General features: G+C 46.3%; 1 protein-coding gene across 4 annotated transcripts in view; it reads right to left on the bottom strand.

Annotated features, from left to right (window-relative positions):
- LOC143835032 (scaffold attachment factor B1-like) overlaps positions 1–16,713 on the bottom strand; it is a 43,464-nt gene that overhangs the window by 3,219 nt on the left and 23,532 nt on the right. Inside the window, exons 15-19 of one of the 4 annotated variants that reach the window (XM_077332110.1) lie at positions 16,391–16,684; positions 15,275–15,412; positions 14,614–14,656; positions 3,047–3,144; positions 390–493 (exon numbers count right to left, since the gene is read on the bottom strand). In XM_077332110.1, the coding sequence (XP_077188225.1) occupies positions 390–493; positions 3,047–3,144; positions 14,614–14,656; positions 15,275–15,412; positions 16,391–16,684 (677 nt within the window). Of the gene's footprint in view, positions 1–389; positions 494–1,417; positions 2,643–3,046; positions 3,145–6,847; positions 7,005–14,613; positions 14,657–15,274; positions 15,413–16,390; positions 16,688–16,713 lie in introns of those variants that run through there. The other 3 variants (XM_077332109.1, XM_077332111.1, XR_013229972.1) reach the window with 3 other exon arrangements.

The following is a 16,713-nucleotide window of genomic DNA, read 5'->3' as shown; positions in this document are numbered from 1 at the left end:
CAGTCTCAATACGGGGTGGTTTGCCAGTGCCTTCCCCAGTCATTACTGCAAGCTGGGTACTCATTTTACCAACCTCGGAAGGATGGAAGGCTGAGTCAACCTTGAGCCGGCTGCTAGGATTGAACTCCCAGCCTCATGGGCAAAGCTTTCAGATGGCTGCCTTACCACTATGCGCCACAAGAGGCTCTTGTCATATAGTTACAAACCCCCTAACCTCCCCTTCCCACCCTTCTTTGGATATCATTTCTGTTATTGGCATAGTGTGTGAATTTACTGATGTGAGCTGCTTTGGGAGAGACCTTTTGTCTGAAAAGCAGGGGAAAATGAAATCCAATCAAGATTGTTCCAATTAAGGTGCTCTCAGTGCTGAATAAAAGGAGAAAAGTTACCTCGCCATCGCTCGTGATCCCGGCCCACTGCTCCACCATGTGTGCTGCTCTGCCAGGAACGATCTTGGCCATCAAATTTCCTACTGCCCCAGCTGCGTCCATCTCTGAAAAGAAGTTTGATAGCCTCATCTTTTATGGACATGGAGAGAGAAAGCCTAACCCCCCCGAGGAACTCCACTTTGGTTGATGTGAAGTTTTTGTTACTTGCCTCTCCCCTGTCCTCTCTTTTGGACATTGAAAAAAAAAACTATGGTAGCTCACATGCAGTGTGCCTCCAGGCACTGGAGAGTTCTGGACTAGCATCTGGGGTCTAATCCCCATGAAGCTCAATGGGAGACCTTGGGCTAATTGCTCTCTCTCTCTGCTTGAAAAGACTGTCTGGAGGACAAAACAGCGGAATGGAATGGGGAGGGGAGCCTATGTCTTGAACTCAGGATAAATCTATCAGAGCAAGATAAATATCTATGTTGAGGCAGGAGGATGATTGTTACTATATTCCACACCTTCTATTTTGTAACTAAGATAGTTGAATTTGACATGTTCAATCCCCCCCAAGGAACTAGCTGTATTTATTTTTTAAAAGGTCAGATAAACTGGATATTTAGAGGCACTTCACATAACTATGGAGTATGGAAAAACATTGTTTGAAGACATCTAAATGGATAGTGCTCTCAAAGTAACAATGTTCTGGTCAGCAGATGTGAACAGCAGGCATCCTGAACTGAACTGAGAAGAAGAAGAGTTGGTTTTTATATGCTGCTTTTTCTCTACCAGAAATAGTCAAAGTGGCTTACAGTCACCTTCCCTTTCCTCTCCCCACAACAGACACCCTGGGAGTTAACTGGGGCTGAGAGAGCCCTGATGTTACTGCTCAGTCAGAACAGCTTTATCAGTGCTATGGCGAGCCCAAGGTCACCCAGCTTGGTGGTCCCCAACCACCGGGCCGCGGCTCCCCCCCCCTGCAGTAAGAATCTTCCCAGGCCGCAAGCAAATCGGCCGCAAAAGTGGCCCAGCAAGCTTCGTTTGGGGGGGGGGGAGAGGGAAGCAGGGCTGTGCACACACAACACGCAACGCGCATCAGTTTCATGCTTGCATTTGCGGCCACGCATGGCGCAAACGCACATGCGCGGCCGCACGATCACCCTCCCCACCGCCGCTGGTCTGCATCCTTAGGAAGGTTGCGGACCACTGACCCAGCTGGTTGCATGCAGGGGAGGAGTGGGGAATCAAATCCGGCTCGCCAGATTAGAAGTCTGCACTACACACACTAATCACTACAGCAAGATGGCTCTTGAATGGCTCAACCTACAAGAGCCAGGATTTCCTCCTGAGATTATAGACATTAAAGCTGCACATCAGGAAGCCAGAGGATGTAGCTGTCGTGGTCACAGGGATAAAGAATTTAAAAAGGGGTTTTGACAGATTCATGGAGGACAGGTCTCATAGTGGCTTTAAGGCAAAGTGACTGAATCCCAGAGCCAGAAGGCAACTTCAGGGGAAGGCAGGCCATTGTGTGAGACAGGATGCTAGACTAGATGGACCATGGGTCTCATCCAGCAGGTCTCTTCTTACTTTCACAACCATAAAGCAAATTACGATATTTCCTGTTCACTCATGATCTTTAAGATTCTTTAAAATAAAACTGCAAATATGCAATATAGTAAAACACCCAACCTGAAATTAGACAAATGTCACAGGTGGCTGCCAATTTAGTAATGAATACAGGCGAATCACAAATATAGACATTTAGGCAGTTGAAATTAAATGATTACACAAGATCACTTCAGAGATATATATGAATTTCCTCGGACTAAAACAGCACTAGTTTACCGGCCATACAGGTCAGAAATGTGTAAGTTCCGTGAGTTTCCAAACAGTCTGCACTTCACTGATCGTTACCACACTGAGGGGGAGTGAGCTATGCGTCAGTGTTCTTATTACAAAGTCTCACTAGAAATGGACACTTGCCTAGACAGGAATTTAAAACCAAAAAAAAATCCCTCCCCCCCAACAGTCAGGCAGACCAGTCTCTTATTGAATAAATTTATCAACAAATTTCTGAGTCTGATCCTGGCGACAAAAATACAGGGAACAAAGTCATTTCTTAGGAACTTCACACAGGCACCCAGGTGGATGCTGCTGGGGACGTAGCAGAAGGACTAAAGCAGATGCTTCTCCCGATCCCAAAAGGCAGTTCTGAGACTCTTCATGCAGGATCCCGATGAGGCTCAGCTGTTTCAGAATCTTATCGCCCTTCGAGAGAGAGAGGAGTGTCACTAGGTTCAGGAGAGGCCAGTTGACGTCCAGCATCTGCATTGGCTCACTTTGGCCTTCAGGGCTCTGTCGAGGGGGCTGCTAGCCTGAAACGGAATAAACAGCCTGGGATGCTCAGACTATGGCAAAGGAAGGTTGGAAGCTCCTGTCAAGTGAAGTGCTGGACAGCTGCCGACAGCCAGTGGTAAGCCCCTTCCTGAAACAGTGCAAAAGCATTCCTTTGGCTTTTAGTGGCCTAAGACAGCATGGCGCAAAGGCCAGCTTTTAATACCAGGAAAGACTTGTGTTTGTATTACCTGTCCTGTTCTTTTGGGGTGAGGTGATCCCGTGAGCAAAATGTCATCCAAAACGTAAACAATTCCGCACGCTACACCACCACTCACCGAGACTGCCCCTCACTCATGGGCCGGTCAGAGCCGTAGCTGCCCCAGCTGTCCCGCGAGTGTCGACCTGGTCCACCGTGGCGCTCATCTGGGTAGTGCTGGCAGAATGAAGGTAACAGAAGATCAGCATCACCTCTGCTCTCATTTTCCCTCTTTGGGGTAATGTGGTCTGGCAGAGACAATTGGGTTCCCACAACTGCAGCTAAGTCTGCAGTGAGAGGTCAGTGGAGACGGCAAAGCTGGGATCAAGCTCGATATAGACTCTTCTTCTGATCCTTCTTCCGCTTTTCGGTTATTTTCTTAAATTTAAGAGCCAAGGCTTGGGGTACACAAGCCAGGACTGAACAATTTTAAGCAGAAGTCATATCACAGCTTAACAATTATTGTGCAAGACTCCTATGTGGGAGGAAGCAATCTACAGAACAAAAGAACAGAGGGACAAAGCAACAGACCGGGGCCTTTTCAAGCCCCCTAGGTTGTTTGCTATTTCCCATGGCATCCACAACACATAAATTTAGTCATTTTCAGAGAAAAGAAGCCATGGCAGAGTATTAGTTCACAAGTAGACCCTACTATTAAAAGGGGCCCAACCTTGCAATTTGTCCAAAACCAAACAAAAACCAAACTGAATTGCACTTACTTGTAACTGTTGCTCATCAGTGTCTTCTGTGCAGACACACTGGGACAGCACTTGTGTAGGCTGACCGTGGAGAATTTTTTTTACTAGCTTAGAAGCTCCAAAGAGTGACATCATGCCTGAGAGGAACTGCACATACGCTGGTTTAACTTGGTTGCACTTGCCTGTAACCATTGTTCATTGACATATTGTGTGCAGACTGTGCAAGTGCAGGCTGGTTGCAGAAAACATTTACCAGCTAAGCTCCTATAGGGGAAACTCCTGACCCAACAGAGTGTGCATGCATGGAATTTCCCACCGAATGCACATGTGACCAGAAGTGGAGCCCCACTCCCCTCAGTTCTTATCCTCTGCCACGAGCTAAAACACTCGAAGCTGACCTGCATGTCGAGACAGAAGGCTCACAGTGGGGATGGAGGGAGGGAATGTGTGTCTGCACACAAGATGTCAATAAACAACAGTTACAGGTAAATGCCACCAAGTTTTCGTTTACTGTCTTGTGATGCAGTCCAGCACTGGGATCCTCACGAGCTAAGTACCTGAGGAGGTAGGGTGAGTCCAGCAGAAGAATAAAGATTGCAGGACTGCGTTTCCGAACTTGGAACTTCTCCTGTCCTGAACAGCAATCGCATATAATGTTTAATTAAAGTCTCTTCTCTCACTCAGGTAGCTGCTCTACAGATTTCCTTCAGGGGAATGTTGCAATGATAAGCCATCAAGGATCCCATAGTACATGGAGCGTGCTCAGATATGCACCGGACAAGGAAGGTTAGCAATGGGACACACTGCCTTGATTGCAGAGATCATCCAACGAGTGATTGTATGGGATGATGCCTGCTTTCCCTTGTTTGGACCCCAATAGCAAACAAATAAAGATTGGGCCTGTCTAAAATCTTTTGTCCTGTGTAGGTAATACAGCAGTCACCTGCGTGCATTCAATGAATAGAGTTTCCTCTCGGAGTTTGAAGAGGGATATGGAAAAAACATTGGTGAAGTTTTATCCAGAGATAATGGAAAACTAGATACTCTCTTTGGTAAGTAACCAGGGCCTGGGCACAGGACCACCTTCATTAGAAGAAGAACAACTGTAAAAAGGGGGGATCAATATTGTGCTGATTGAGATGGATTCTGGGTTCTCAAAAAGGGAGTAGCAAAACCCTGTTGCCTCTCTAAGCAGGATCAGAAAGGAAGTAGTTAAGTGAACAGGCAGTTTGCCTACTCTTCTTTAACGAGAATAGAAAGTCATCAGTAGACATGGCAAAAAGGGTATCCTTCTCGAAGGGCAAGTCCTTCACCTTATCCTTGGTCTCAGGAGGAAGAAAAGTGCTTCAGAGCCACAAGTGCCAGTACAGTGTAATAGCCGCAGCCATTGCATGGCTGTGTGCTTGCCAGCGCTGATCGCATGTTTAGATGTTCAAAGTGCTTCAGTCTCAATCAGCTTGGATACATTCATAGACTCCTCACGTAATGTCCAAGTATTTAGAGATCCATAGAAGCCTTTGGTAGCTACTGTTGAGTGTTTGCTAATTGGCTATATGAAATGAGACGACCACTGAAGAATAAGACTTTCTTCCTTGGCTGCTAAGTTTCCAGCTTTCTTGGTCCAAAGGCACAGAGTGCAGACCTGGTTGTTGCTTAAATTGCATGTCTTCCAAGACTGTAGAAGTTCAGGGGGGATGAAGCAAGAGATAGAGTCCTGTTTGACTCTATAAAGAGTACCCAATTTCTTCAGAGCAGGGATTGAAAACATTGTTTTTTTCCCAAATAGAGGCAGTAAGATCTTAATTGGGGTTTCAGAATAAAGCCAACTAAGAATTTTATCTTTGGGGGCATGCATTAGAGGTGAAGATATGTAGATCTAATGCCTTGGCCATGCAAATCAATTGTTCTCCATGCAAATAATAATCCTTTGTGGGGGGAGGATCCCCAATGGTATCGTCAGGACGGATCCCCAATGGTATCGTCAGGGGAGGAGTACTAGGTGAATGTGCGGGATGCCGGATATCTCCGTCCTCCAATTGGTCACTGTGAGAAGGTTCCTGTGTCTCAGGGTGGCCCTCAGCAATACCGAATAAAATCTGCAGTTCTTCATTCCACAGCCAATCCCACTGTCCTATATAAATCGGGGAGGAACTGTATGAAGCCTGTGAGGTACGTGGAATGCCAAAGTGCTGGCTGATGCTCCAAGTGCAGAATAGGAACCTCTTGGCCCGGGATCGATTCAGCCGTGGCCAGTACTGGGGGTGGTATGCGCTCAGTCAGCGGCTCAGTAGAGGTCATTGGAACTGAAGTTCATGGTGATCTTGAAACCTCACTAGTGTACGATTGCTGGATTCGGTGTTTATTTTTGGATTCTTGACCTTCTTAACAGGTGGTTCGGCAAAGTGCGATCTCTTGTCAACGTCCATATTGGCCTTGGAACGTATCAGGGTCCGAGGAGCAGAGACTAATCTCTTTTGAGGTCTTGTCAGAACCAGTGTTGGAACCAATGCCACAAAGTGCACATGGGGTGCTCGAGAAGTTCGGCCAGGAGCCACAGGAGTAGGGTCAAAAACCGGTTTGCGGGTGCCCGCAGATAAGGCCTCCTCTCACAGGGCTGACTTGAGGCAGGAGGATCAATTCAATCGAGCTTTGGTTGTAAATTTTTGGCAAATGTGGCAAGCTCCCACATTATGAGCCTCATAGAATCATAGAGTTGGAAGGAATCTCCAGTCAAGACATAAAAGACACCTGAGGGGAGTGGGGCGCTCCGCCTCTAGTCATGTGTGCATTTGGCAGGAAATCCCGCACACGTGCACCAAGTCAGGGTGGGAGCGCCCCCTATAGGAGCTTAGCTGGTAAACTTTTCCTGCAGCCAGCCTGCATTTGCACAGTCCCAATTTGGAGTTGCATCACAAGACGGAAAATGAATCCAGAGAGCCATATCTTGTGTCCGGGGGGGGGGCGCCCCTTTTCTGCAGTTCCTACGGAGATGCTGTGAACTCTCACAGAATGGAACAAACAGAATGCATGACCAAAAGCACTCCAGAGAACTATGAGAACTCGTAGTGCGGCTGGAGGGAGGTAATGTATGTCTGCACAGAAGACATGGATGTATAACAGTTACAGACAAGCACAACCCTGTTTTCATCTTATGTCTTCCTGTGCATTATTGAGCGTCATACCTTAGGAGGTAGGTTGAGTCTTTCAGTGGAACAAAGACCGCAGCACCGCTTTTCCGAACTCACCCTCCTTCTTTGAGTGAAGGTCGAGAGCACAGTGTTTGATAAATGTATCTTCTGCCACTCAGGTAGTTGTTCTGCAAATCTTCAACAGCGAGACCTTCCAGTGGAACACAGCAGATGTACCCTGAGATTTGGTGGAATGTGCTCTGACATCCAAAGGACATGTCAGCTGTGCAACTCATAAGAGGTCTGTATGGCCAAGGCTACCCAACATGCAATGGATTGAGAGCAAGCTAATTTACCCTTCTTAGGAACTCAGTAACAGCAAACAGCAACCTAGATTCCATCAACTATATTATGTAAATAATATAGATTGGTCCTTTTAACACTGAGGGAATGTAATGTAATGTCTTCTCTGCTTTGGAACTGGCATTAGGAAAAAACACACAAAGTACAATTTCCTGACATATATTGATCCTGTAAACAACCTTAGGTAGGAATTCCAGGCTGGGGTGAAGCCCCCCCCCCCCCAACCACGGGGGTTGATTCTAAGGGCAACTAGCTCTCTTGTCCTTCTAGTTGAGGTGACTGCTACCAGCAAGTTTATCTTCACGGTAAGAAATGCCAAGGTGCATGATGACATGGGATCGAATGGGGATTCCCAAAACTCAGTATCACAGAGACAATTGTGGAACAATTAGTGCCTTAGAAGGAAGTACATGCAGTAGTCCTCTAAGGAACCATTGTAAAAGCTTGTGGGCAAATACGAAGGTGCCTCAGAATGGAAAGTGGCTATAGCAGCAAGGTAGGTCTTGACCAATGACACAGCCAAATTTTCTAGAGTCAGGGACAAAAGGTATTCCAGCACCCCAGATATTGCACAGGTGCCCTTTAAAAATATTTGTTTAGTTATGTTTAAAACTTTTATATCGCATGATCCCAGAGAACTGGCTCACGGGGGTTTACAAAAAAGAAAAGTCACATAATAACCAATAAAACATATGGTAAAACCCCCTTAAAAACACATTGTACCCACAAAAATATGGCAATATCCACTGACTGGAAAAAAAAGCCTGTCCCACCCCTTGGAGCACCAAACTTGGTGTGGATGGTTGACAATGGCTGGTAATCAGAATGGTATGGTATAACCCCCTAGCACAGTCTAATACCATGCAAGAAGGAGAGGGGTTAGGAGGGGGAGACCTGGTCACATACCCCGGGGGCCTTACCCAGCCTCAACTGAATGCCTGGCGGAAGAGCTCTGTTTTGCAGGTCCTGTAGAACTCAGAGAGTCCTGATAGGGCCCACAGAATCCTGAAGAGAATCCTGAACCACAACAGCACGTCTCTCACCCCTTGGGATATGGCTGAATCTGCCATGCCACCAAATGAAGGAGGGGAACAATCATAGTGCCTGATGGTGGGAAGAGGACATATACTCCTCTCAGAAGTTCTGTGGTCCAAAGCTGCTTGGGCCAGAAGGAAGCCACCAGGATGGCCTCTACTCCCTCATCTACCCTTGCTCATAAGAGAAACTGGTAGAAGAGAAGTGTGAGGTGCAGTCAGACCTCTCCACTGGATCTGGGATGCATCCCCCAATGATGCTGGATCCATCCTGGATAAGGAACAGAAAAGGAAGGCCTTTGTGGAACAGGATGTGGCAACTTAGGGAAAATCCCAACAATTGAGCACTTTGGTGGCATGTGTGTTGTTTAGGGACCACTTGTAATTGGATAGTAGCTCTCTGTTTAATCTGTTGCTTCCATGTTTAGTGCCCCTGCAATGTTGGACTAGATGGCCTGCATGCGTCCTTCCAACTCTATGATTCTATGTCAATGGGCATATCCATTTGAAGAGCCTCCTGCTAGACTTCCAAAGCTTCTTTGCAGAGATACAGGGAGGTGGTACCACCTTGCTTGTTCACATAGTACATAGGTGCAACATTGTCCACTGGCAACGGGCTCCCCAACCGTTGAGGTAGGCATCTCTGGTTACAGTAACTTATAGTGGGGACTGTGCCTAGACTGGGCGTATCTCCTAAGAAACCACAGATGATGTTCCTTTATATGCCATCTGGTGACGGGAACTACTGCTGTAGTTGAAGCCAATAGGTGCTAGATGGACCAAACCAACTGCCACCAGTTCTTAAAGAAAGTACACACCATTGATTGTAACAATTCAGCTCTCTCACATGGTAGGAATGCCTGAAGAGTCTAGCATTACTCCTATAAACACTACCCGTTGGGATAATAAAATTTAGAAGAGTTGGTTTTTATACCCCACTTTTTACTACCTGAAGGAGTCTCAAAGTGGCTCACAATCGCCTTCCCATCCTCTCCGCACAACAGGCATCCTGTGAGGGAGGTGGCTCTGTTGAGAGGGTGGCTTCATTGGATGAGTTCAAATCCCCTGGGCTGGAAGGTGTGGACTCAAGAGTGCTCAGAAAACTTTCTGGAGTACGAATGTTATCCCAATCTTCAAATGAGGGAGGAGAGATGACCCAGGGAACTACAGGCTAGTGAGTCTGACCTCAACTGCAAGGAAGATAATGAAGATTTTAAAGGTGGCAATCTACAATAATTTGGAGAACAATTTGTTGATACGGGGACGTCAGCTCGGATTTGTCTCCAACAACTCCTGCTAGACCAACCTTATTTCCTAATTTGACAGAGTGACAGGTTTATTAGATTGTGGAAACTCAGTGCATGCTGTTTACCTAGATTTCAGTAAGGCCTTTGACAAAGTTCCACATGATGTTCTGGTAGGTAAACAGGAGGATTGTAGACTAGATTTTCATATGGCTAGTTGGATAGGGAACTGGCTTGGAAAGTGCCCCCAAAGAGTGGTTGCCAATGGTATTGCACCAGACTGAAGGGAGGAGAGCAGTGGAGTGCCACAGGGCTCCGTAGTGGGTCCAGTACTTTTCATCATGTTTATCAATAATCTGGATGAGGGGTGGAGGGACTACTCATTAAATTTGTGGATGACACCAAATTGGAAGGAGTAGCGAACACCTCAGAAGATAGAGGTCAACAAGATCTAAGCATGCTGGAAAAGTGGGCAAATGAGAAAACAGGATTGCACTTACCTGTAACTGTTGTTCATCAAGCAGTCTTCTATGTAGTCACACGGGTTCTGTGGAATCACAGACCTGCCACAGAGAAGTAACTAGCCAGCTTAGGCTTTAAAAAGGTCCCAAGAGTGCTCACCCCTGCCTTCCAGAGAGAGTTTTCCCTCAAAAGACACGATATGAGAGGGGCTAGCACTCTCCCCTCAGGCCGTTCCCCTTGCTGCTTGGAGACAATCAATAATCCGGGGTCCACAGCAGGAATGGAGGGAACATTGTGTGACTGCACAGAAGACCACTCGACCACTCGCCATCATATTTGCTAACTCTTGACGACAACACCAGTCTTTACTCCACTGATCATCGACGTTGATGCTTTTTCACAGAGGGGGATCCCTGATGTTTCATTGACGGCAGTACATTTTACGCCATTTGTGCCATGATCTATCATAGGCACTATCATAGGCATCCAGGATTCGGATGATGACTCCAAAGAAAAGAGACGTTAACGACGTTTCTTCCTCACCGGAATATCATCATCCACCGTCAACGGTGAGTGCTGAAGGTGCAGCCTCGGTGGCAAATGCAGCACAATGATTCTCGTAAACGATTGCTAGTCGTCGGAGTTCCTGCCACCAATAGTAAAGGCTCTATTGGTGCTGATATTGTTTTGCCAGCCATTTGACGTGCCATCGATCCATGGCTCAGCCGAAGGCGATCAAACTCCTCAGCTCATTGACGACAGTTGGGAAGATTCCTGACTGCAACAGCAACCTCTCGACTCCGACCTCAGACTTGAGAGCTCCGTCTCTTATCCCCTTTGGCCGCATTTAATCTTCTTGACCTGTTGTCTCTCGTCTTGGGAGTTAACTTTTTACAGGAAGGGCAGTTAGATGTAGAATGCCTCTCTCCCAGACACAGAAGGCACGATCGTCAGTCTGGGCCATTTTAGCCCCACATTTTGTGCACTTTTTAAAAAGCAACACGTTATCCATTGAAGAAGATCCAAATTCTTTTTGCTTACCACAGAAGTATCCTGAGGTAAACTGAATAGAGATAGCTGGCTAGCAACCTTCTCCTGCAGCGGCAAAAAAAGGACTGAGGGGAGAGTGCTAGCTGCTCCTATATCATGTGACTTTTGAGTGGGAAAACTCCTCTTGGAAGGGAGGGGTGAGCACTCTTGGGAGTTTTTTAAAGCTTAAGCTGGCTAGGTCTTTCTCTGCGGCAGTTCTGCGATTCTGCAGAACCCACGTGGGACTGCACAGAAACCATGAACATGAACAAGCAATTCAATAAGAAGTGGTCACAAAAAATGAGAAGCATGCATACACAATGGGAGACATACTTCTGGAGAACAGTGTATGTGAACCTGATGTTTGGGTACTTATGGACTGCAAGCTAAATATGAGCAGACAGCCCGAGTAGTTCAGCAGGGGAATCAACTGCCTAAGGTGGTGGTGACAGTCTTCACCTACTCACTGAGTCTTCAAGCAGCAGCTGGACAGATACTTATCCTGGACTAGCAGAAAAGCCTGTTGTACAAAAAAAATAGAATGGGCTCTAGCCTCCCCCACCAATCCAGGCAGCTCTGCCAAAGCTGAGAGAGGCCTCAGCGGGGCTGCTTGGGGTGGTTACAAGCTCTGGTAGAGGCTCCATGCCTTCCTCCCCTACCACCTGGGTAACTCTCTGACTATTTTAAAAGAATTGTCAGTGATATCAGTTTATTTGTAAAGTGCATTCACATCTGTAGTGTCGGCAGTAACCATAACAAGGTTGATCCACTTGGACTTTGATGTACAAATTGCCCTCTTGAAGGAACTGTTTGAGAGTTGTAAATCTTGCCCTAGGCAAGAGAGGCTGTTTGTTTGTTTGCTCATGAAAGGAGGCATTAAGATTAAAGAGTTTGAAGCCTCTAGTTCTTACCTGGAAATCTCCAGGTTTGGACATTGTCTTGAAACCTTTGAAATGTCTTTTCTCATGACCTTAGATAAGGACCCATTACTTGTATTCCTGCTGTTCTGTAGAAGTTGCTATCTGTTTTATTTGTGCTGCAATTTCCTGTTACAGATTTGTATTGATGTTAGTGTGCCAGTAGCCTGCTTGCTTTGAAACTAATTTAATGTTTGATTTGGTAATTTCCGTCCATGGTTCCCAGGAGATTTTATGTCCAATGAACAATTGTTTAACAAAGTGTTGGAATGCTTCGGTATCAGAATGCTCTGACCACGCTCATTTGCATATTTGGTGTGAAATGCTTTTGTCCAGCCCCATTCTTGATGTAATCCTGACGTGTATTTCTGTCTGCTCCTGGGTGGAGCCTAGTTTAGTATTAAAAATAGTGTAATGGTCTCACGCCTTGTCTTCGACGAGGAACCTGCTTGTGGTTAACCCTTTTTTTGCTCTAGTATGGATTTGGAATAAATGGAGTCGTACCGGATCCCCAGGATCTCCTCAGCCTGTTCTCTCATCCATCATGATGCTCAAGATGTGGCACATGACACAGAATTGTTTCTGTTGCCCCAGAGGGTAGGACCAGAACCAATGGGATGAAGTTAATTCCAAAGAATTTTCAACTAAACATCCAAAAATAGTTCTTGACAGTACGGTTCCTCATTGGAACAGGCTTCCACGGGAGGTGGTGGGTTCTCCTTCCTTGGAGATTTTAAAGCAGAGGCTAGATAGCCAACTCAGAGAAATGCCGAGTCTGTGAATTTAGGCAGAATGTAAGTTGCTGGGCAAAAGGGATCATGTCCATGCTTGGCTCTTGTGGCCCTTTCTTGCATGCCCAGGGAAATGCTGATAGCCATTTTGGGGTTGGGAGGCAAATTTCCTCCAGGCCAGACTGGCCAGGGATTATTTGGGGGGGGGGGGGAGGGAGGAAGATTCATCTGGGCATGGAATTGGAGTCACTGTGGGTGGGCGGGTAGTTGTGAATTTCCTGCATTCTGCAGAGTGTTGGACTAGATGACCCTGGAGGTCCCTTCAAGCGGTATGATTCTAGGGTGCCCGAATGTGGCAGAGATCTGCAAGTCCACCCATGCAATCCACAGCATGTTGCAATCCTTCTTCAGGCTGAGGCTGGTCCCATTGGCCAAAGTAAGCCAGTGACAAGTAGTACAAAGGCTAAGGGAGCCTCAGTTTCATGACTGAGTTGTCCTGGAACTCAGAATATTCTTCTCTGCATCAGATGTAGACCCTCTAGCTGGGGCTATTGTCCAATGGCCATATCTGAGACCTTGGTTGGTGTTCTGGTGGGCTTAATGGCAGATACTTGTCTGTATGCTTTGAGTCGTACTGCTTCTTAGATAGCGGTTCAGAGGAAGGCCTAGACCTCTTATGGCACTCTTACAATTGAGACTGCTCAGATGTCAGGACCTCAGGTGCCACTGGAGCAGCCCTCTTCACTGGGGGGTGGGGGGAGGGCAAAGGGCCAGTATGAGATGGTGCTGCCAGAACTGAATGAAGAAAGGTGGGCCCAATTTGGGAACCTGCACTGTTGATGAAGCAGTATTATCCAGTGTTGCTTCCAAAAGTCTTCGATTGGAACTGTAGCTGGTAGCACCTTTTCCCAAAGTGTGAGGTGTGGTCAGACCATACTTCTGCTGTACTTTTTTGGCACACTGGGCCAGCATCCACATGGGACTCACTGAGGCACATCAGGCAGCAGTTATGTTTATCTGAATGTGAGATTTTGATCATACATTGAGCACACATGCTTGAAAACAGCCCAGGATGCAATGAGGGGACCATGGGAGAGCACTAACAGGAAAATTCCCAGCTCTGCATACTGTACTCTCTTAAACTCCAGATTTTGAAAGATGACAGCCAATAAGGTCAAGTTATGCACTATTAACGGAGCTCCTAGTAATGCATCTTTCTCCTGTGGCAGCAATAAAGAACCCGAGGTAAAGAGGCATCCTGTCCTTGGAATATGTAATGCAGCTGGCAGGAAAACCAGCGCATGTGCAGTTCCTGCCAGGCAGGGCTCTCCTCTTCTGAGCTTCTAAGCCAGCAAAAAAACTGGCTGGCCTTTACAAGTGTAGCTCTGATGTGCTCTTGAAGAATACCCCTGCCTGAAATATGTTCCAGATGGTGTAACATTTAGGGGAGGCACCTGGCAGAAAGAGCTGGTTGTATCAGTAAGAGGAGTTTGGGGCACTGATATCTGACCAACTGAAGTGGTCAGATAAGTCTTGCCTTATGAAAAGTTATAGAAGCATCCATAAGGGCTCTCCAATGTTTAGTTTTTACACCCATGTCCCAAAGACTGGGTCACGCCCTAAATTCCATAAAAGTAACAACTAAAGAAGTCCATAATCAATATAATATTAGGCAGTTTACAACTTGGAATTAATGTTTTTGGAGACTGTGCCTAGGAATTGAGCACTCACAGTTTCCACTACTTTCGTAGCCTGAATTTTGCAAATTCTCTCAGCACTATGTCTCTGCAAATAAACAATGGAAATCCAACTGAATACATGAATTCTGACTGCAGGTTTCCTTAAGAGGAGAAATCCACTTTCAGCGAATGTGACTGACATCCCAACATCAAACCATTTTTGAAGGATTCCTATATTGAAACAAGAATTGATTTTATGACAAATTATATGAACCCTTCTTTAAGGATACATAATACTCCAGAGGAAAATTAGTATGAGCTTTTTATGTGCTTTCACTCATAATCCTACCACGCTGCTTACCTGCCCATCTCGGTCTCCCATCATTCCTCGTGATCCTTCCCTCCTGGAGGTTAAAAAAAAAAGCAGTCAGTTCAGACCAACACACATTTTAATTTTTAATATTGTTTTTGTTTCTATGGTTCTTAGACAGAAAAAGAGATTCAGAATACATATCCATTTGCTACTGCAGTCTTTGCTGGAGAATAGAACAGTACACTACACTATCTCTGCCTTGTGGCATAGTATATGGCAGGGGTGTCCAAACTGTGAGTCTCCAGATGTCCATGGGAATTATAGTCCATGGATATCTGGAGAGACAGTTTGGCCGCCCCCGATATATGGAATTATCTGCCACAAGCTGGTTCATGTCCATCACCAAAGAGTCTAAAGGCAGCTCTTAGCAATCAGAGGTAGTTTCTTTCTTTCCTCAGTGCATGCCATTAAATATGCTTTCATGTGCCGTCCAGACTGCTCTGAAATGTATTTACTATCCCTGCCCCCTATCATAATGAAAAACTTTTTGCCAGTTAAAAAACTGCTCCACTGAAAAGGCTTAAAGAATAAAATCTACACCTTTTCAATTAGAATGGCTCCAAATAGATTGGACAGTATGTTCCCTACCCCAATTACTTTTCCAAGGCCCTTAATATGAGGGGACACCAACTTTCGCCCACTGGCTAACCTGTCTAGGGAATGGTCTTGGTACCGCCCACGATCTCTGTGGTCAAAATCATGGAACCGGTCCTGGCGGTTAAAATCCGAGCGATGGCGGTCATCCATTGCCATCCGCTTTGACTCTGGCCAGTATGGGTCATCTCGCCTGCAAAGAAATTTAGTTAAGAAAACTTTAAGTAATTGAGTACAATATATATTGTACCATATCAGTTGTTACCCTGAGTCTACTGAGAAGGGCAGGTCATAAGAATAAACATTCTCATGTTGGAAACTGGAGGTCTAGAATCCTTCTTGTCTAGACCTGGATCTTGAAACAATCTAGCCTAGATCACCAAGTTGTGATATGCACACAGAAGTTAAATTACCACTTTATGTGGTAGTCTCCCTGAGAGGGGAGGGGCATATTTGCCAATTCCCTCACAAATAATTTCCCCCCAAGTGCCCTCTGCCACTCCAGATAACATTCCCTTCTTTGCAGCTGGACAAAAGAGAACCTAGGATATGATGACATCTGGCTGGCTGCAATTTATTATTTATATATTTATTATATTTATATACCGCCCTCCCTGGGGGCTCAGGGCGGTTTACATAATAACATAAGAACAATACATGGAACAATACAATACAATCAAAGGACTTCTCCCAACCGTGCCCCTACTAGCTGCTTTCAGGAAGTTCATCACCTGAGCATGGCTACGACCATGCCTATTTGCCAACTGGACCTTGACATTCAGAGGTACCTATGTCTGATTATGGAAGTTCCCTCCAGCTATCAGGGCTAAATAGTCACTGAAACCTATGCCTCCACAAAAAGCCAAAATACTACAAGATTCTTACTCAGCATGGGATGGCCAGCATGCAGCTTCAATTCACAGCCTAGCTGTTATTAAGCCATTCTCATAGTACCTTCCCATACCACTCAATACATGGTAGAAAGAGCCATGAAACAGCCTCCCCTATTGGCAGAAGGCTCAATGGTTAGCTGACCAAAATAGTAAGATACAGCCACCTTCTGAAGACATTCCTTTGTACCAAGCACATGCAAACAGTTCCAAAGGTGTGCATGTACACAAATGCAATTCCTACAGGCTGGGGAATTCCCATAAATCTGAGCTAGACAAACCTGCCATCCATGTCGTACGGCCGCCTCAGAGCCACGCGTCTCTCTTGTTCATAACGAAGCTGCTCATGCTGCCGCCGCAGCTCCTCCCTCTCGCGCTGGATGCGCTCTTGCTCCCGTCGCCGTTCATGCTCAATGTGCATGCGCTCCCGCTCCAGGCGCTCCCGTTCCAAACGCTCCCGCTCCAGGCGGGTCCTTTCAATTTCCAGCCTCTCCCGGGCGATCTCGAGCCTCTCCCGCTCCTCTTGCTCCCAGATGGCTTGCATGCGCTGCTGTTTATCTCGGCGATCACGAGTGCTGCTTAAGGAGGCAGACAGGATGTATCA

Source organism: Paroedura picta, chromosome 4, assembly GCF_049243985.1.
Source record: "Paroedura picta isolate Pp20150507F chromosome 4, Ppicta_v3.0, whole genome shotgun sequence".
NCBI lineage: Eukaryota > Metazoa > Chordata > Lepidosauria > Squamata > Gekkonidae > Paroedura > Paroedura picta.
The sequence above is the reverse complement of the archived record's forward strand: the minus strand, read 5'-3'. Positions and strand labels throughout refer to the sequence as shown.